This window comes from Protopterus annectens, chromosome 12.part0 (genome assembly GCF_019279795.1).
Source record: "Protopterus annectens isolate FY-2018-M chromosome 12.part0, PAN1.0, whole genome shotgun sequence".
Lineage (NCBI taxonomy): Eukaryota > Metazoa > Chordata > Ceratodontiformes > Protopteridae > Protopterus > Protopterus annectens.
Genome location: NC_056746.1, coordinates 1262044123 through 1262065162, shown reverse-complemented (window position 1 = coordinate 1262065162; position 21040 = coordinate 1262044123). Strand labels below are relative to the sequence as shown.

Sequence of the window (21040 nt, the reverse complement as noted above, 5' to 3'; positions counted from 1 at the left end):
AAACATTACAGAATTGCCACCTGTTTTTACATTAAAATTTGCTCTGAACATCATGCTGTCCTAAATTGCCCTTAATCTTTTGAGTCAGAACGAGTTACTGTGCTTATTTTAACTCAAAGATTTTGCAGAAACTAACAAACATTTGGGAAAATTGTATTACTTAATTTTAATTTATGGGCTTTGTTTACTTCTGGTTTGAGTAAGTATTTCAGGTTCCATGTAATTCAGGTTTAAAATCTTCTTTTTCTTCATATATTGTCAGTTGTTAATCCATAAATTCTTTATTAGAGTTGTATTTAATCTTTACATATTGTACATTCAGAAACTGTCTTAGTTTTGCAGTTGTTTTCAAGAAGTGATATTGTATTCAAGTTTAATGTGTGCATATGGATGTTTTTGTAGTCAAATCTTTGGATGTAATGGCAAATATCCGTGATTTCATTAACGTTCCTAGCAAGAGCCATATGGCACATGCTATAAAAGGCCCTTCCAGTGAGACATGCAGATTTGCAGTTCAGAAACATGTTAGCTGCAATGAGAAGACCTCATTATTGGCTAGTTTGCATGTTTCCTGAATCATATTTACTACTGCGATGTGCAAATCATGGCTTATCTGCACATTAAGGCAGTAATAAAGAATAATCTGTCTTGGCTTTGCTACCATACCCTGGGAGTGTACTAGTGGGATTCCCCTTTCATTTACCATTTACTGTGATATATGTGTATGTATATAAATGTGTGTGTGTGTGTGTGTGTATATATATATATATATATATATATATATGTATAGTAACACATGGTCGCTGTACCTTTCCATATCTTTCTGCACTTTCTGCCCCATAATACTTTACTGCCATTGCAGCATGTTTATATTAGGCTGTGGTGGTCTAGTATATCCCCTCCAGCTCCTGATCCCCTTAAGAATAGTGGTGCTATTATGGTGGTGGTCTAATGTTCCGCCCCCATCACGCTTGTGAAGTCTGTTACGGCACTTCACTTTATCCCGGGTTTACATTCACTCTCACCACCCTTGATTTCTGTACCATTGTTGGTGCCATTCTCACACTGTAGTGTGTGTCCTTTGGTTCCCCCTTTCTTTTTATGCTCTTCTGTGCCTTAAGGCACTTTATTTAATATTCGCTGGTGTCTCGTATATCCCACCACCCCCTAGTCCTCATAGTAATCTTGGCGTCAGTACAGCACTTTAAGCATTTATCCTTGGCCTTGTAGATGCCTTCCTCAAGGTGGTTCTGGGGGGAGAGCACAATGCTCATTAACATATGCCTCTTCCCCAGAATGCCTCATTAGCATTCAGCATGACCGCTAGACCAGTCCTTTGTGGTACTTCATGTTGGAGGACCATACAGCACCATGTAAGGCTGCTTTCTGAGTAGCAAAAAAGTACCACAATGTGTACTTGGCTGTAATTCCTCAGTACTTATACATTTTAATTTGATTTATTATTTTAACAATATCAAACCTTTGTGCGTGAGAGTTTGTTTGCCGTGCTTTAAAACAAAGCACAAATACATAAGTTTGGAATCAGATCTTTTATGAAAAACTTCATGTTTTTCAAAGTTTAAAGTAAATTAAATTCTACTATACAAGCTAATGTAACGTTATTGTGTATAAGCGAGTGATATACTTTGTCGTATTCTATTTTTGTATGCTTTGATCTGACCTGCAGTGACTTGATATAGACAGTTTTGTAATTTGCATTGCATACATTTTATTTTCTTGTAGTGGCTTTACTGCTAAAGTGAAAAGTTTCTTTATTCCTTATACATGTCTTTGGTCCTGGCTGTGGCTGAAAAAAATCCAGACTGGATCACCCTGCATACTTTGCTTTGTTTTTCTTTTCTCTTTTTTTTTTGGTCTCGATTTAGTGAAATGTACAGATGATGATTTTTTTTTTTCAGCATGCCCGATAGTCGTCCAACAGGCCTGGAAGATTCTGATCAGCCACCACTATCTGGGGACCAGGGTGCAAGTATGGATAATACAGGCCCTAAACTTCAAGATTTTACAAATCGTCCACCAGGTATTCAGTCTTTGACTTTTTCTAATACCCAGAATAAGGTAGAGTTTAGGCTGCTTTTATGGTGGGAATAGCTTTCATTTGGGAGATGAGAGTTCAGTCACAGAGACTTGCTGGTATTTTCTGAGTCCATGGTAGAAATACATAGCTCACTCCTTTAACTGAGGTTTAGAGGAGAGGGGCATTGCAAGACTGACCAGAGAAGAGGTGCTTCCATGTTTTTCTTGAGGGGATTAAGAAGCTGTGAGCATTATAAGCTTTGATACTTCAGGGCTGAACCATGCTTTTATATTTTAATTTTCTTTGTCTGCTGCTCCTAAAAGATTAAGTAATATGGATCTTCAGTTGCTTGTTTCATTTTCGGAGTCTCTCCATTACCTAAGTCCTGTAACTTTTGTGGCAGATTGATTATTGATTTGAATGATTGGTTTTGTATTTAGTTTCTGGGGTAGAGCACTCATCAGTAGTGACCAATTTCAATCTCAGTTGAGGGTCACACAGAAAAATAATTAGCAAAAATCAGTTGCGCAGAATTTTTCACTAAGTAAAGTAGCTAGTATGAATAAAACAAACAAAATTAAAAAAAAAATACAGTAGTTAATCCCTTAAACATTAGTAATCAGTGAATTAAACATGAGTAGGGTTTACCTAAGTAACTCAAGTAAACCAGAAAGTAGATCCCTCGCAATTTATAAGTTTAGAAGTAAGACTACCTTTTTGTAATGTTATTCTTTATTGACATAAAAAAAATGTATGTATAAACAAAGCCATACAGTGGGATGGAGAGTGAAGGGAGGAGATGGCAAGTGGAGGGTAGAACCAGTAAAGAGGTATGTTCCAAGTATCTTAAAGTGTAATGAATAATCTGTCTTTGCTTTGCTACCATACCGTGGGAGTGTTTTTTTTTTTCCTTGGCCTGGCAAATTCAAAAGTAGAAGGGCATGGTATCCTGCAATTAACACTCATCCTGCTGGATCTAATATCCTACCTCTTGGAAAATGCATAGGCACCCTTATTAACACAAGATGTTTACCACTTTGGTCTCCTGCCTTGCCTTCTGCAGGGTCAGGCTTGGCTAAGTGTCAGCTGTGACTAAGGGACATCTGACTCTAGGCCTAAACTTTCATTCTCACTCTCCATCTGTCCGTGTCTGACTTTTGCATGCAGTTGTATTGCCAGATTTCTCAGTTTCTGTAAAATAAAAAAAGTTATTGAAGTTAACCAACAGCATACATTTTTTTGTTATTCATTATAAGTTTTATTTTTTTTTTTTTGTCAATTTTGTGTGTTCTTGAATTATATCACAGGTGTTAAATGAGGCAGCTTCTCAGGTATGCCATTACATGCACTTGTCTTCCTTTCCGTAGAAAAAGTATTTTTCTTTCAGTTTAGGAAGATTTTTTTTAGATTGTTTTTGCTTGAGCTTTTATCCTTTCTTTTTTTCCTTCGGATTTTGAGGTCTTGTTCGTCATATGCATATAAATAAATTATACACACCCCCCCACACACACACACACACACACACACACACACATTTTATTAAGCTTCTACCACCTTGGATGTTCGTTTTTTTTTTTTTTTTCATTCCCTTATAGGTTCATAGATGTGTACTAAGCTAATGGCCTTGAAGCCTTTATAAGCCTAGCCCAAAGGATTCCCTTGCATCGTGCCACTCGTTAGTTCCCAGTGCCCCTGTCAAGCAAGGCCACTGAAGTAATCTCCGGGGTGAATTTTCTATTTCCCATCCACTCATCAAGATCTCTGTTGAAGAGGGCCAGTGAGGTGCTCTGCTTGACGTGTAAGGGGAAGCCTGTTCCAGTGTATGGGCAGTTTCTGAATTAAGAACCTGTCCCTCCAGCATGTTCTGTTGATTGCAGTAATGAGGTTGAAGTCTCTTGAGCGTGTGGCACAGAGGGATTGGGATTTCTTTAGATGTAGCATATTTAACAGCACTGGCTTTGTTGGTCAAGCAGAGATTGTCTCTAAGTAGGCGATATGAAACAGAGAATAGCTGAAGAAGTTTGAGAGTATCTGTATAGGGCATGTGTTTAAGGCCTAGTATCCTCTTAGTGAGGTATTTTTGTGGTCTTTCCAGTTGTTGCATGTGTCTAGTGAGGTACATGCTAAATGAGGCATTGTACTCGATAATAGGTCTAATGAGGGAAGAGTAGAGAGACACAATGACCTGTTTCTTCCTGGATGCAAAACCCTTTGTAATGAGATGTGCTGTATAGAAGGATTTTCTGACCACAGTGGCAGTGTGTTTGTCAAAGGAGAGGTTGCTGTCAACTTGTGTTCCCAGATCTTTTTTAACACCTTCGGTGTTCAGTGGACTACTATTGATGTGGTAATTCATGGGTACCAAGTTTTTCCCCAAAGGGAATGACTTTGCATTTTTTGGCATTGAGTTTAAGGCCATGGTTCTGACACCAGTCAATGGTCTCAGTGACTCCTTTCTGTAGATTGTCTACATTATTTGGAGAGCTAATGATGGCTCCCAGTTTTCAATCATCTGCGAACCTGGTCAGCCAGAGTCCCTTTGTGTTGACCTGGACTTGAGAAGTAGATGCCAAACAGGAGAGGACCCAGAACCAATCCATGTACGACTCCACTCGTGACTGGTCGGCAGTCTGACTTGGAGTCCACTACTTTCACAGTGTGGGTTCTGTCAGTGAGCCAGTTTGCAACCCACCTAGTGACATAGGGGTTGATGCTTAGTTTAGTGAGTCTGCCTATGATTCCTGAATGAGGAATGGTATCTGGCCTTGGCCAGATCGAGGTAGGGTGTATGAACTACCTTGCCTTCATCCACAGCTTTGGTGACAGACTTGAAATCTACCAGGTTGAGCAGGCATGATCAACCCTTCACAAATCCAAACTGCGTGTGGTCCAGAGTTTGGAAATTCCCTATGCCCCTATTTATAAGGTCCATGATGGTGCACTCCATAGCCTTACATATAAGATTTGTCAGGCTAATGGGGTGGTAGTTCCCAGGGTCTGTAGTCACTCCCGCTTTGTGGAGTGGGATGACTGTAGCAGTGCACCATTCAGTGGGGACAAAGCCTGAAGTGAGGCTGTGATTGAACAGGGCACACAGGTGTGGTGCCAGTTCACTTTGTAATTCCTGTAGAACACAGCCAGGGATATTGTCAGGTCCCATGGTGGCTGTATTCTTGGCCTTGGACAGTGCGGATTTAACCTGTGCAACAGTAATATCGAGTACTTGGCGTTCCTCTGGTATTGTGCTTGGCCCTTTAGGGGGTGAGGGGGGTAAAGTTGGCACTGAGTCTGTATGCCAGTATATTGGCAAAAGTGCATGCTCTACTTTTAAAAGCTTATGCTGTCTTCTTTTTTTTCCCCCCATGGGATCAGAGTTTTTTTGTCACCATGAGCCTCCCTCAAGTCAAAAGAGAAATGAGGCTTCTCTGAAGTTACTTAGGGCCTCTCTTTACAGTGAGGAATATACTTAGTATGACTAGTAAGTAATTGACTTCAATCTTTTACTTGAGGGGGAGTACTTCTCCCAGCAGATGGATACACACAATGAAGTATCTACTTAAAAGTGAAATTAAGTGGTTCTTTACTTTTTTTTTTAAGTCAAAATAGATGCCATTAATTGTAGGAGATATTTATGCCTAATTTCATCAGAGTGAGTCTTTTAAACTGTTAAGTCTTATTTTTAAATGCTGTTGTACATCAGAATGCCAGTTAGCACTGGGTCTATTTCCACCATTCTGAGGTAATGGTGATGCCATTAGCTGTAGTAAAAAGTGCTTCTGAAGATTTAGGGTACTGTATGTGGTTAGTAAATTGCTGAATTAACCTGTAACAAAGTTAAAAACTTAAGTTTTATTCAAAGTAAGTCTTAAAATGCAGCTGAAATGCTAACAGCTGCAGCCGTTTGTTTTGTACCTTCATAGATATTTTCATTTGTGACTGATATAGCAAGTAATCTCTTGGTGAGTGATGGGGGTGCTTCTATTGTTCTGGGTGAAATGTATTTATGCTGGGTGCACGACAGTGTTTGTTTTTTTTTTTTTTTTTAATTGGCTTGTGTGATGTCCTTCAAGGATGCATCTGCAGTCCTAACAAATGGGTTGTCCTGTCGTCAGGCAGCCCTTCGGTCGGCCGGATTCCAAAGTCTGGGTCTGGCCTCGGCTGGTGTCGCACTTCACCCGACGTCATCTCTGCCGGTCTTCGGGTATAAAGGCATCAGCCGACGCCATTTTCCCCAGTCTTTCTTGCGCGTGCGCCAAGCAGAAGCTGTTCGCAAGTGCCGGTCGGTCAGATCCAGAGATTACTACTACCGAATACTACTTCGAAGACTTCTAAAAAGCTAAGTACCCCATTGGGGACTCTTTCTTGCCTCAGCCGATGTCAGAAAAAGTGAATAACTGTTTAACTTGTGGGAAACAAATACCTCATAAAGATTTCCACTCTTACTGCTTGCCTTGTTTAGGCCCAGACCACGACGTAGCAGCCTGTTTAGCCTGTGCTTCTTTCAACCGACGAACGCTTAGGCGTCAGTCGGAGTTTGCTGAACAGTTTTTCGGCTCAGATTTTGCGTACATTATGCCGTCGGATCCTCCGACTTCTCAAATTGTTAAGAAACGCAAAGAAAAAGACCGACACTCGCGGTCCGCGGTTTCGGCCGAAACCACGGTTAAGCAAACCGCGAGTGTCTCGGTTTCGGCGAAACCGAGCAAACGGGTCAATCTTCAGCAGAATCCATGACTACTACCGAGGCTCCTGCTACCCTAGTTGAATCGGCCTCTGAAGTTTTGCCTACTAATGTGGTTTCTCTAGAATTATCGGACACCATCCCTTTGGATGTCTCTACCCCAGCACGTGGTGCTGCTAGGCCTCCTGCAGCCATGTCTATAAAGGCCTTTGCCAGGGCTAAAGCAGCCAAAACTGCTAAGTCTGTGCCTGTTAAGCCCCCCTCTCACAGGCCCAGTTCCAGTTCCCAAATGCTTACTCTGGCAGAGGATCTCATCTCTTTAATAAGGGGATCCCAATCTCACCCAGACAGGGCCTCTCAACCTCCAGAAAAGAGACCTAGAGCAGAGCCCCCTGAGCCAGTGTCCTCAGATGACTCTTCTGATGATTCAGACTATACAGACCATCCAGAGGCTCCTCTTTCTACTTATGAAGATTCCGATGCTGAAGAATCTATACCTTCTGCCTCTCCACCAGAGGAATTTTCCTTTGGGGAAACCTTACATGCCATGAGAGAGCAATTCCAATGGCAGGGACAAGATTTCTCTGATTCAAGAAAAAGGCTTAGGACCTTTCTACACTTACCACAACATAGGCCCTTAGCTATACCTCCAGTTCTTCCTGTTGTGGATGATGCATTTAATGATGTTTGCACTGCTCCTGATACTTTACCTCCAGCCCCTGCCAAGCCCGATAGGTATTACAGGGTGCCGGACACTCATCACCACTTATACAAGGCTCCCCTTGCAGATCCTGAGACTATCTCCCAGGGGCCTAAGGCAGTAGCTTTGACCTCAGCGAAAAACCCTCTCCCTTCTGAAAGGGAATCCAGGTCCTTAGAGAGATGGGGTAAAAAAGTATACACCTCTGCTACCCTCTCAGCTAGAGCTTTGAACTGTCAGTTTCATATGATCCAATACCAAGAGTTTATGCTTGATCAGTTAACTAAGAAACTGTCCTCTGATGATTCCTTAGATAAGAAATATGTTTTAGAAATGGTGAATAACATTCAGCAGGTTAGTAACCATTCTTTAAAATGTGGCTAAGATGCACTGGAGGCTTCATTTAGATCAGCCATGACTGGCACAGTTATAAGAAGGCATGCATGGTTGAAAGAACAGGTCTTGCCGGATCATGTTAAAGCAAAACTATTAGATGCTCCTATGGATAAGGTCAGTCTATTTGGTTCTCCTGCCCAGCAAGTAATGAAGAAAATGGAAGAGAAGGCAAAATCTGTACAAACAGTTAAAGATTTCTTACAGGTTCAGCCCCCAAGGTTTAGCAGGAACTGGCCTTCCAAAAATTGGTCCTTTCCAGACTCCTCTAAATCTCAGAGAGGCAGGAATAGGCGTTCCAGAGGCAGAAATCAATCCAGAGGAGGTGCCTACAGAGGACACCAGTGGCAAGGCAATAACCAACGAGGCACAGACACAACCACTGCCACTGCAACAGGACAATCACAGTGACTTGGCTCTGACACCGCCTACCAGGGAACAAATAGCAGCACCCTTAGGCGGAAAGTTAGCCTTATTTTCAAAAAATTGGCACTATATCACGAGACAAGTGGATTTTGCAAACTATAGACCAAGGCTACAGGTTTCATTTCCACACCTTACCAGTAAAAAGAGGAATGCCAAACCTGCCACCAAATCAAAAAACAGTAGCTCTAAAACAGATAGCTCAATTAACAAAGATGAGAGCTGTGGAAAGGGTACCACCTACAGAACAGGGCAAAGGATTTTACTCCAGACTCTTCCTAGTACCAAGAAAAGAGAAAAGTTGGAGACCTATTCTCGACCTGTCCGCTTTAAACACATTCATCATTGTTCCAAAATTCAAAATGCTGACCCTACAACAACTTCTTCCCATGCTGGGCAAGGATTGTTGGCTGGTAACTCTAGATCTCAAGGAGGCATACCTGCACGTCCCCATACGACCAAATTGCAGAAGATACCTCAGATTTCTTGCAGGATCAGAGCATTATCAATTCTCAGCATTGCCCTTTGGCTTATCTACTGCGCCCAGAGTGTTCACGAAATGCCTGGCATCAGTAATAGCTCATTGCAGGCTACAGGGAATCCAAATTTATCCATACCTGGACGACTGCCTGATACAAGCGGACAACAAAAGCAAGCTGACACAAGACTTACAAAGAGTCATTTACTTACTACAAGCCCTGGGATACACAGTCAATTTAAAAAAGTCAAGACTGATACCATCCCAAACAAGAACATTCTTGGGTGCAGAATTGGACACAGTAAAACAGATGGCATTCCTAACTGCAGAAAAACAAGAACAACTCCCTCTTTACTTCTTGGCATTAACAAAGCAGAACAAACTAACAGCAAGGAAAGTACTGCAGGCCTTGGGCTTCATGGCATCATGCATAATCCTGGTCCCCCATGCTAGACTGCATATGAGAAAGCTACAGTGGTACTTAAAGAATCTATGGTCTCAACACAGGCACAGCTTAGAAAGCGAAATACCACTAATCCCATGCCTGAAACAAGAGTTCCTATGGTGGGCTCAAGCATGCCAGTCAAACCCAGGTTTGCCCTTCCACAACATTCAAGCAAGCCAAACCATCACTACGGACGCCTCAGACCTAGGTTGGGGGGCCCACATGCTGGACAAATGCATTCAAGGATGATGGACTCCAGATCAGCTGCACCTGCACATAAATCAAAAAGAAATGCTGGCAGTAAAACTAGCAATCCAGAATTTCAGACCATTCCTCAAAGAAGGCCAATTAATGATAAGGACAGACAACACCACAGTCATGTGGTACATCAACAAACAGGGAGGCACTCATTCATACCCCCTATGCCGAATGACTCTGGACCTATGGAATATGGCTCTGAGCTACAGGATTCAGTTACAGGCAATATTTGTACCGGGAAAAGAAAACATCCTAGCAGACATGTTAAGCAGAACTACCTCGGATGCTCACGAATGGATGCTACACCCGGACATCTTCAAGGCCATCACAAAGAAATGGGGAATGCCACAAATAGACCTATTCGCATCCCCACTCAATCACCAACTCAAGAAATTCTGCACAAGGACATACCACCCACTTGCTTGGAAGGTGGACTCTCTATCCTTCAGTTGGAAAGGCCTGACAGCATATGCATTCCCACCTCTTCCTTTGATGCACAAGGTACTACTGAAAATCAAAGAGGAACGTCCAAGGATAATTCTGATAGCTCCAAATTGGCCAAGACAACATTGGTATCCATTGCTGAGGAGCATGTCTCGGGGGGAACGTGGACACTACCCCTGATTCCTTTGATGTTAACTCAGAGCGACTACAATATCATGCATCCAAACCTGAAAACTCTGCAACTGACTGCCTGGAACATTTCATAAGAGCAACTAACCCAGATTTATCCCAAAGGGTTAAAGACATTATCCTTGAGGCCCGCAGACCTTCAACAAGAAGGAACTATGCAGGAAAATGGAAAAGGTTTGTCATTTGGAGTACTGAAAGAGGAAAAGATGTGTCAAAGATGGATATTGCCAACATCCTGGAGTATTTGGCAGAGCTTCTCCATACAGGCCTGTCCTATTCCTCCATCAAGATACATGCATCAGCTATTTCTGCAGAATACAGCTCGATCCCCTGTCTTCTCACATCCTCTACTCAGGCAGTTCCTCAGAGGAATCAAGAATGTAAAACCTCCTAGGAAACCACCATTACCAGCATGGGACTTGAACTTTGTGCTAGAAAAATTGACACTCCCTCCATTCGAACCAGCAGCAACAGCAGATCTTCCAACACCTATCCTGGAAAACTGCTTTCCTGCTGGCAATTACTTCAGCAAGAAGGGTTTCGGAACTACAGGCCTTAATGGCAGTACAACCCTTCCTAATCTTCCATCAAGATAGAGTGTCCATGAGAACTAATCCTACATTTATGCCTAAGGTGGTATCCAGAGTGTCTCTAAACCAGGCAATCCACCTACCTACCTTCTTTCCCAATCCACAGAACAGGGGGGAAAGGCTGCTGCATACCTTGGATGTACATAGACAGTTGCGCTACTACCTGGACAGAACCAAGGGCAATAGAAAAACTGACCAGCTTCTAGTAGCTTATGCAACAGGAAGGAAGGAAAAGCAATTTCCAAACAGACAATCTCCAAGTGGATAGGAAATTGCATAAGATTCTGTTACTCCTACCATGGAAAGCAAATTCCACAGAACATAAGGCCTCATTCTACAAGGGCTACAGCCACTACCACAGCTTTCTTACAAGGAGTGGCTACCAAGGACATTATTGAGGCGGCTACTTGGACCTCCGTGCATACATTTGCCAAGCATTATAATTTACCTCTATACTCTAGATCCCGAGCAGGGTTTGCCACTGCTGTTTTGCAAGGGATCCTAACTACACCATAATTCTTCTTCCTCCTCCCTAGTTTGGCTATGGTATTCTACCCATTTGTTAGGACTGCAGATGCATCCTTGAAGGACATAGTACAGTTTTGTACCTACCATAAATGTAGATGTCTGAACAGGATAGCATCTGCAGTCAGGATTACCCACCCTCCTTCCCTCTGTGGTACTCCTAGGGTATTTACCCTCCTAATAGCTAGCTGGGGGGGGGGATCTCTTATGGTGTATTTGTTTGTATATATGTACATACATGCTTATTTTTTGTGTTTGCCTACTATTTTTTTTTTGGAAACATTGGCATTTACCCAAAATTTAGCTTTCCAAGAGGGCAACTGGCATCTGGGGCAAGAAACACTGAGGAAAAGGGCGTCGGCTGATGCCTTTATACCCGAAGACCAGCAGAGATGACGTCGGGTGAAGTGTGACACCAGCCGAGGCCAGACCCAGACCTTGGAATCCGGCTGACCGAAGGGCTGCCTGACGACAGGACAACCCATTTGTTAGGACTGCAGATGCTATCCTGTTCGGACATCTACATTTATGGTAGGTACAAAACTGTACTTTCTGGGTGGTTTGTTTCAACTGTGTGTTTGCTGACACTGAAACTGTGCATGGCTGAAGTACAACTACCATACCTCTCAATCTCTTAGCACAAGAAATCTGGACAAAGCCTAACATAATGGGGGGACAAGGGTCAAAAAATAGGGACAGAATTTAAACATTGCTCATAAACTTAGAAAGTTGTTAAAGTAATAGGATTTGTGTTCACATGCATTTTTCTGAAGGATATGAAGTCTGAAACTAACTGTATTTCATTATTTAGTGACTTAAATCCACAGATCATCCCAGTGAATTTCCAGAAAACCACAAGTTTTATGAGGAACACACCAAAAATATGAGGCGATTATCTGGACACTTGAGCTATGACAACTACATGTGCAGATATGAGGACATCTACTTAGACTTGACCTCAAAACCTGATCCCACTACGCCTGGGGACTGTTGCGTAGTCCATAAAGTGGGTGTGCACTGTTGAGAGTGACTTTGAATAGCTCCCAAGTGTTCTCACCACCTGATTTTGTTAAAAAAAAAAAAAGAATGTAATTTTTCACACTATTGTGCTAAACCTAGTTTCTTGTAGTTCGAAACAGTATGCAACTTAACACAATTGCACAGAGCTGCTGACACCTGTGCATGGCTGTGCATAGTTACAGCTGTCTGCTGCTGAGTAGAATTGCACATAGTACCCCAGTACATTGAGAGTGGAGATGTTCTTCGTGTTTCACTATTGCAGTCATCACATTTGGGTTGTCTGCCTGCAGGTACCCCTCAGCCGGCCTGAATACCAGTGTCTTGGGATTTCTGCGTCGGATGCTGTCGCTTCTTCCATGACGTCAGGATGTCAGGGGTATAAAACATGCAGCAGACGCCATTACATCAGTCTTTCTTGCCGTGCGGTGCCCGAAGCAGAAGCAGGTTCGCAAGTGTCGGTTGGCCGACTCCTGAAATTTTCATTTTTGAGTTTCAGACCTGAAGTCTTCTAAAAGATAGGTACCCCGTTGGGGATCCTTTTTTCTTGCTCTAACCGATGTCGGAAAAAATTAATAATTGTCTTGCCTGTGGAAAGCAAATACCTCATAGAGATTTTCATTCTTACTGCGTCACCTGTTTAGGCCCAGACCACGACGTCCCTTGCTGTCGGTTTTGTGCCTAGTGCAACGTCCGAACTATTCGTCGTCTGGCTATTTTTTTAACCAAATACTTTCGCTCTCAATCTCCATACTCCAAAATGGCTTTAAGCCATCCGACTACCGATCTTCCGAAAAAAAACGTAAGGATAAAGACCGAGACAAACTGCATAGGTCCAAAACTGCCGACGACACTTCCATTAAGCTAGTCGGCCGGTACTCAGTGAGGCGCTTTCACAGCCCCTGATACCCACTTCTACAGATTCACAGGCCTCTACTGAGACCCATACGGAGTCTGGTATACCACGAGATGCTTCTTCGACTGTGGAACCTGTGGATGTCTCTACCTTGGATGGGTCCAGAGCCGCTGTGCAGGCACCGCTTCTGAGGGTGTATTCAGGCCTACCAATTTTCATATTAAACCGATGACTTCATTTCAAGCCAAAAATACCGAATTTCTCATCCTAAAGTTCACACTATGATTAGGAAACAGACTACCAAAGCGCATTCTCAGGCCCACATGCCTCAAAAACAAATGATTAGAATGGCTGAAGACCTTATTACTTTAATTAGGGGAAGCCAGCCTTCCCCCTCTGAGAGACCTAGAACTGATTTTCCTTCTGATTAGGAATCTGATATCTGTGTTCCTTCTGACTACCAGGACATACCCTTATCTACCTATGAGGATTCTGATGTAGAGGATTCCATTCCCTCTGCTTCCCCTCCAGAAGATTCTTCTTTTGGTGAAACTTTGCATACCCTTAGGGAGCATTTCCGCTGGGAAAGCCAGGACTATTCTCAGTCCAAAAAGAGACTCAGGGAATTTTTAAACCTACCTCAGCACAGGCCTCTAGCTATCCCTCCTGTTCTGGAGATTGTAGATGATGTTTTCTTGGAATCCAGCCTTACGCTGGATACTTTGCCTCCAGCTCCCAGGAAACCTGACCGGTACTATAGAGTACCTGACTCTCTCAAATTCCTTTTCAGGAATCCTACTGCGGATCCAGAGACCATTTCCCATGGATCAAAAGGCATTAAGGCTACTACTGCCAAAAGTCCTACCCCTTCTAGGATTCTAGGGCTTTAGACAGATGGGGTAAGAAGGTATACACCTCTGCTACTCTGGCTATTAGGGCTTTAAATTGCCAGTTTCATGTGTTAAGGTATCAGCAGCGTATTATGGGGCTAATTAAACAGAAAATTATGTTGATTCCTGATGGCAGAACGCAAAGATTTACAAGAGTTAATGCATTCTGCTGACCAAGTTGGTAAACATACTTTGCAATGTGGTTTTGATGCTTTAGAAGCATCTTGCAGGGCTGCTGTCACTGGGTCTGTACTTAGAAGGCATGCTTGGCTTAAGAAATAAAACTTGCCAGATCATTAAAAGCAAAATTACTGGATGCACCCTTAAACCAAGAGCGCCTGTTTGGCAATAAAGCAGAAGTCGTCCTCAAAATGATGGAGGAAAAAGCTAAATCTATGCAAACTGTTAAAGATTTATTACAAGTACAGCACCTAGATTCAGTAAGCATTGGCCTTCAAAGAATTGGTCCTTTTCAGTCCCTTCCAGGCCTTCTCAGTCCAAACCCAGGGGCAGCAGACCACCAAGACTTCAGTCTCAGGTTATGCACAGATCTAAGCAGTGGGGTGCTCCCACTTCCAAAGCAGGGAATAGTAAGCCACCCCCTATGGTAAAATTGCACAATGACTTCTCTTTAACTCCTCCAAGCCTGCTCAAGTACTTGTACCTTTAGGAGGAAAGCTCGCCCTGCATGCAAAAAACTGGGAATACATTACCCAAGACAAATGGGTTTTAAACATTGTCTCCCTAGGATGCAGATTCCACTTCCAATCACTCCCAACCCTATGTGGATGGCCAGACCTCCCCCCAAACCAGTGGGCGGAGGCTCAAAAGCAAGTACACTCCTCAGCATCAAGGCTATTCAACTTGTCAAGGCAGAACAAAGGGGGGGGGGGGGCAAGGCTTTTATTCAAGACTGTTCCTTGTTCCCAGAAAAGAAAACTCCTGGCGTCCTATCCTGGATCTGTCTATTCTCAACACCTTTCTGGTGGTTAAAAAATTCAAAATGCTAACTCTCCAACAGCTGCTTCCTATGCTAGCCAAGGATTCCTGGCTGGCAACCCTACACTTAAAAGAAGCTTACCTGCACATCCCTGTAAGGGAATCTTGCAGGAAATACCTACGCTTCAGGGCAGGCTGTATGCACTGTCAGTTCTCTGCACTTCCCTTTGGCTTATCTACTGCGCCCAGGATATTCACAAAGTACCTAGCTCCAGCCATTGCATTTTGCAGGCAGAGAAGTATTCAGATTTACCCATACTTGAACGATTGCCTGAGTCAGGCGGAAAGTCAGGAATTGCTATTACAGCACCTGGCATTTTTAGAGAGACTTCTAACCTCACTGGGGTACCCCATCAACAAAAAGAAATCACACCTAGTACCTTGCCAACAGATTGTATTCCTGGGAGCAAGCTTGAACACAACTTCCCAGGTGGCATTCCTCACTCCAGAGAAACAAATGTATTTGACAACCTGCTGGCCACAAAAAAACGTGCTATCTGCAAGGAAAATACTGCAAGTTCTGGGGTTCATGGCCTCTTGCATTCTGTTCATTTCATATGCACGACTGCATATGAGGAAACTTCAGTGGTATCTAAAAAGTCTATGGTGTCAACATTCTCAGGACATGGAAACAATTCCTATCATTCCGTGTCTAAGGGCAGAGTTCCTTTGGTGGGCAGAGGCCTGCAACCACAACAAGGGACTCCCTTTCACTCTACTCCCTGCCGCCCAAACCCTAACAACAGACCCATCAGACTATGCATGGTGGGCTCACATGGCAGGGCAAGTGCATTCAGGGCAAATGGAACCCAAAGTAGATGCACCTGCATATCAGTCAAAAAGAAATATTAGCTGTACAGAATGCTCTGACAGCCTTCAAAGACCTCATTCTTCCAGGACAACTATTGTTAAAGACAGACAACACCACAGTTATGTGGTACATAAACAAGCAGGGGGGAACCCATTCCTAAACACTCAGCAGTTTAGCCATGGCTTTGTGGAACACAGCCTTGAGCAACCAAGTGCACCTAAAAGCTCATTTCCTGCCAGGCAAACTAAATTCACTGGCAGACGACTTGAGCAGAAATGTCATGGACCCACACAAATGGAAACTGGAACCCATAACATTCAAGCTTTTGAGGAACAGATGGGGGACTCCAGAGGTGGACCTGTTTGCCTCCCCTCAGAACTATCAATTGAACAAATACTGCACCAGAACTCCCCACAGTCAAGCTTGGAAAGTGGATGCCCTGTCCTTTACCTCTCAGTCTATGACTTTCCCCTTGAAGGTTCTACAAAAGATCAAACAGGACAAGCCAAGGACAGTCCTGATTGCACCAGACTGGCCATGCCAGCACTGGTACCCTGTTTTGCATAGTCTGACAGTTCTACAATCGTGACACCTGCCTCAGACCCCTTCCCTGCTGTCCCAGCAGGCGGGCCAGATACTGCATCCTCAGCTTAAAAACCTGAACCTTGCAGCCTGGCTAATCCCTTGAGCTCACATGTAGCAACCCTCAGTAAGCAGGTGCTGGATGTCATTCTTGAGGCAAGGAGGCTTAGTACTAGAAAATCCTATTCAGAAAAGTGGAAAATATACTGTTCCTGGAGCCAGTCTCAGGGGATGGGCACAATGGTGCCCAGCTTACCTCATATATTAGATTACTTAACAGAAATGCTCCACAAGGGCCTATCCTTCTCTTCCATTAAGATTCATGCCTCAGCCATCTCAGCTCATTATAATACTGAGCCCACCCCTCTTCTCTCATCCTCTGGGAAAACAGTTCCTTAGAGGGGCCAAAAACTTAAGACCCCCCCCCCCCCCAAGGAGAGGGTCTCACTCCAGCCTGGGACCTTAACTTTGTATTGGAAACACGTACTGTTCCTCCCTTTGAACCAGCTGCTACAGCAGAGCTGAAGTTCCTCTCTTGGAAAACAGCTTTACTTCTAGCCATCACTTCAGCAAGAAGAGTGTCTGAACTGCAGGCCCTTATGGCAGTGGAACCCTTCATTATCTTCCATGCGGACAGGGTTTCTCTCAGGACTAACCCATCTTTTATGCCCAAGGTAATGTCTAGTGTGGCTTTAAATCAGTCCATTCATTTGCCTACTTTTTCCCCTAATCCTCAGAATAAAGGGAAAAGGATACTGCATTCTCTGGACGTGCACAGACAGCTTAGATTCTTTCTGGACAGGACTAAGCCTCTCAGAAAATATGACCAACTGCTAGTCAGCTTTGCTGCAGGGGCAGAGGGTAAGGCCATTTCAAAGTAAACCATTTCCAAATGGATAGCACACTCCATCCATTTCTGCTACAAGCACCATGGAAAACCTACCACACAGGGGATAAGAACACATTCCACTATGGCTGTATCTATCTCTACTGCATTTCTCAGAGGAGTCCCTACCAGGGACATCGTGGAAGCTGCAACCTGGAGTTCTGTACATACTTTCACCAAGCATTACCACTTGCCTATCTTTTTTAAATCCAGAGCTGGATTTGCCACAGCAGTCTTACAGGGCCTGATTGCCAGCCCTAATGCTTCTTAATCTACCTCCACCCTTCCTTCGCTTTGGGAATCTACCCAAATGTGATGACTGCGACAGTAAAACACGAAGAACATAGTATAGTTGTGTACACTTACCATAAATATAGATGTACGAGTGTATTCACTGTTGCAGTCCTGGTTACCCTCCCTCCAGCCCCCTGATTATCTTTGTTTTCTCCTATCCTTTTTGGTTTGGCATATATTATGCTTTGTGTATTTGCTTTTTGGTGGGGGTGTTCCACACCATATAATTGCTTCCTAGTGTGGGGGCACCTGACATCGGGGACAAGAAAAACTGATGTAATCGCGTCTGCTGCATGTTTTGTACCCCTGACATCATGGAAGAAGCGACAGCATCCGACGCAGAAATCCCAAGACTCTGGTATTCAGGCCGGTACTCAGTGAGGCGCTTTCGCAACCCCTGATACCCGCTACCTTCGAGTCGCAGGCCTCTACCGACACCCATGTGGAGTCTGGCATGCCGCAAGGTACTAAAGGTATTGGACCGACGGATGTATCTCCCTCGGATGGGTCCGGAGCCGCTGAGCAGGTGCCGGCTTCTGCGGGTGTATTCAGACCTCAACATTTGTGTATCAAACTGACGACGGCTGCAAAACCCAAGACAAAAGCAACTTCTAAAACTAAAAAAATGACGCATGAGCCACATGCACAGGCCTCTATGCCTAAAAAACAGATGATCAAAATGGCTGAAGACCTTATTACCTTGACCAAGAGTACCCATCCCCCTCCTGATAAGAGGCTTAGGCAAGACACTGATTATGAATCTTCAGATCAGGTTTCTATTTCTTCTGATTCCTCTTCTGATCAGGAATTATCTATACCTCCCTATGAGCATTCTGATGCTGAGGAGTCTATTCCATGTGCATCTCCTGAGGATTATTCATTAGGAGAAACCTTGCATACCTTGAGGGAGCATTTTCACTGAGAGAGGCAAGACTTCTCAGAATCAAATAAGAGACTCCGGGATTTCCTCCTTCTCCCTCAGCACAGGCCTTTAGCCATTCCCCCTGTTTTAGACATTATGGATGATGTGTTTTCGGAGTCGAGCTTGACTCCTGACTCCTTACCTCCTGCTCCCAGTAAGCCTGACTGTTGTTACAGGGTCCCTGACTCGCATAAATTTTTTATTTAGAAACCCTGCTGCTGATCCTGAAACTATTTCACAGGGTCCAAAGGGAGTTAAGACCTCAACAGCAAAAAATCCTACCCCCTCTGACAGAGTTTCCAGAGCACTGGACAGATGGGGAAAAAAGGTTTATACATCTGCAACCTTGGCAATTGGAGCCTTAAACTGTCAATTTCATATGCTTAAGTACCAACAACATGTTATGGGATTGCTGAAACAGAAAATGTTGATTTCAGAATGTGCAGAAAATAAAGAAATGCAGGAATTATTGCATGCAACTGAACAAGTTGGAAAGCATACTTTACAATTTGGTTTTGATTCCTTAGAGGCCTCCTGCAGGGCCGCAGTTACTGGATCTGTGATTAGGAGGCATGCCTGGTTAAAGGAACAAAATTTGCCTGATCACGTTAAGGCTAAATTGCTAGATGCACCTTTACAGCATGATTCTCTGTTTGGTATTAAGGCAGAAGAGGTTTTAAAGAAAATGGAAAACATAGCTAAGTCCATGCAAACTGTTAAAGATTTCTTACAAGTGCAGCCACCAAGATTCAGTAGACTGGCCTACAAAAAATTGGTCCTTTCCTGTGTCAGACAGAGCTCAAAGGGGCAAATCCAGACGCCCTAAGGGTTCCAGATACCAGGCGCAAGATTCATACAGGTCAAAGCAATGGGGCGCTTCCACCTCCAAATCTGGAGGAGATAAAGTGCAAACCTACAGAAAGCAATCCCAATGACTTCCCTCTGCCTACACCAAGCACTTATCTTTTGACAACACACATAGAGGGGGAAATTAGCACTTTTTGCTCATAATTGGCAGTTAATAACCCAGGACAAGTGGGTACTAAACATCGTATCACAGGGATACAGATTCCATTTCCACACTCTGCCAGTGGCAAATGGTTGGCCAGATCTGCCAAAAAATCAATGGGCAGAGGCACCGAAACAGGTTACGTCCCTCATGGATGTGGGGGCCATTCAGACAGTACCAGAACAGGAAAAAGGACAAGGTTTTTACTCAAGGCTGTTCTTGGTACCCAGAAAGGAGGGCCTGGCGGCCAATACTGGATTTATCGATTTTGAACACACACCTGGACATTCCAAAATTCAAAATGCTGTCTTTGCAGCAGCTTCTGCCCATGCTGGGCAAGAATGCTTGGCTGGTGAATTTAGACCTAAAAGAGGCATACCTGCATGTCCCAATAAGACAGTCGTGCAGATGATACCCCAGATTCAAGGCTGGCTTAATGCATTACCAATTCTCTGCACTGCCCTTTGTAAAGACCCTGGGCACAGTAGATAAGCCAAGGTGCCTGGCACCAGTTATTGCATTACCAATTCTCTGCACTGCCCTTTGTAAAGACCCTGGGCACAGTAGATAAGCCAAAGTGCCTGGCACCAGTTATTGCATTTTGCAGACAAAGAAGTGTACAAATGTATCCTTTCTTGGACGACTGTCTCATTCAAGCAGAGAACAAGGACACTCTTCTTTGACACTTGGCATTTGTGAAAAGGCTTCTAGCATGCCTAGGGTACACAATAAATGAAAAGAAGTCACAACTGGTACCCTCTCAAAAAATAACATTCCTGGGTGCAAGCTGAATACAACTGCCCAGATGGCTTACCTCACGCCAGACGAGCAAAAGCAACTGACTACTTTCTTCAAACTGATGGCAACAGAAACCCAGTTTTCTGCAAGACAAATTCTGCAGACTCTGGGCTTCATGGCATCGTGCATCCTACTGATTCCATATGCAAGACTGCATATGAGGAAACTTCAATGGTACCTAAAAAGTTTATGGAGTCAACATTCTCAGTCTGGAGACGATGATTCCACACATTCCCTGCCTGCAACAGGAGTTTCTATGGTAGGGAAAGGCATGTCACCAAAACATGGGACGGCCATTCACTCTACCCCCTGCCAGCCAAACCATAACAACAGACGCATCAGATTATGGCTGGGGGGCCCACATGGCAGGAAGATGCATTCAGGGCATGTGGTCACCAAAACAAATGCATCTACATATCAAGCAGAAAGAGATGCTAGCTGTTCAAAATACCTTAACAGCCTTCAAGGACTTACTTCATCCAGGACAACTACTGATAAAGACGAACAACACCACAATCATGTGGTATATAAACAAGCAAGGGGGCACACACTCCTACCCCCTTTGCAGATTAGCCATGGCACTGTGGGACACAGCTTTGACCTACCAAATACATCTTCAAGCTCAATTCCTGCCAGGAAAGCAGACGATTTAAGCAGAAACCTTCTGGATCCTTACGAGTGGAAACTAAATCCACAAGTGTTCAGCATATCATCAGAGAAATGGAGGAGCCCAGACATAGATCTATTTGCCTCTCCTCAAAATTATCAATTGAAAAGGTTCTGCACAAGGACATATCACAGACAAGCATGGA

General features: G+C 43.8%; 1 protein-coding gene across 2 annotated transcripts in view; it reads left to right on the top strand.

The window, feature by feature from the left end:
- Nucleotides 1–21040, top strand: part of NCOA6 (nuclear receptor coactivator 6) — a 1393760-nt gene that overhangs the window by 765090 nt on the left and 607630 nt on the right. For both annotated transcript variants that reach the window (XM_044090286.1, XM_044090285.1), the window contains exon 6: nt 1920–2041. In XM_044090286.1, coding sequence (XP_043946221.1) covers nt 1920–2041 — 122 coding nt within the window. The remainder of the gene's footprint in view (nt 1–1919; nt 2042–21040) is intronic.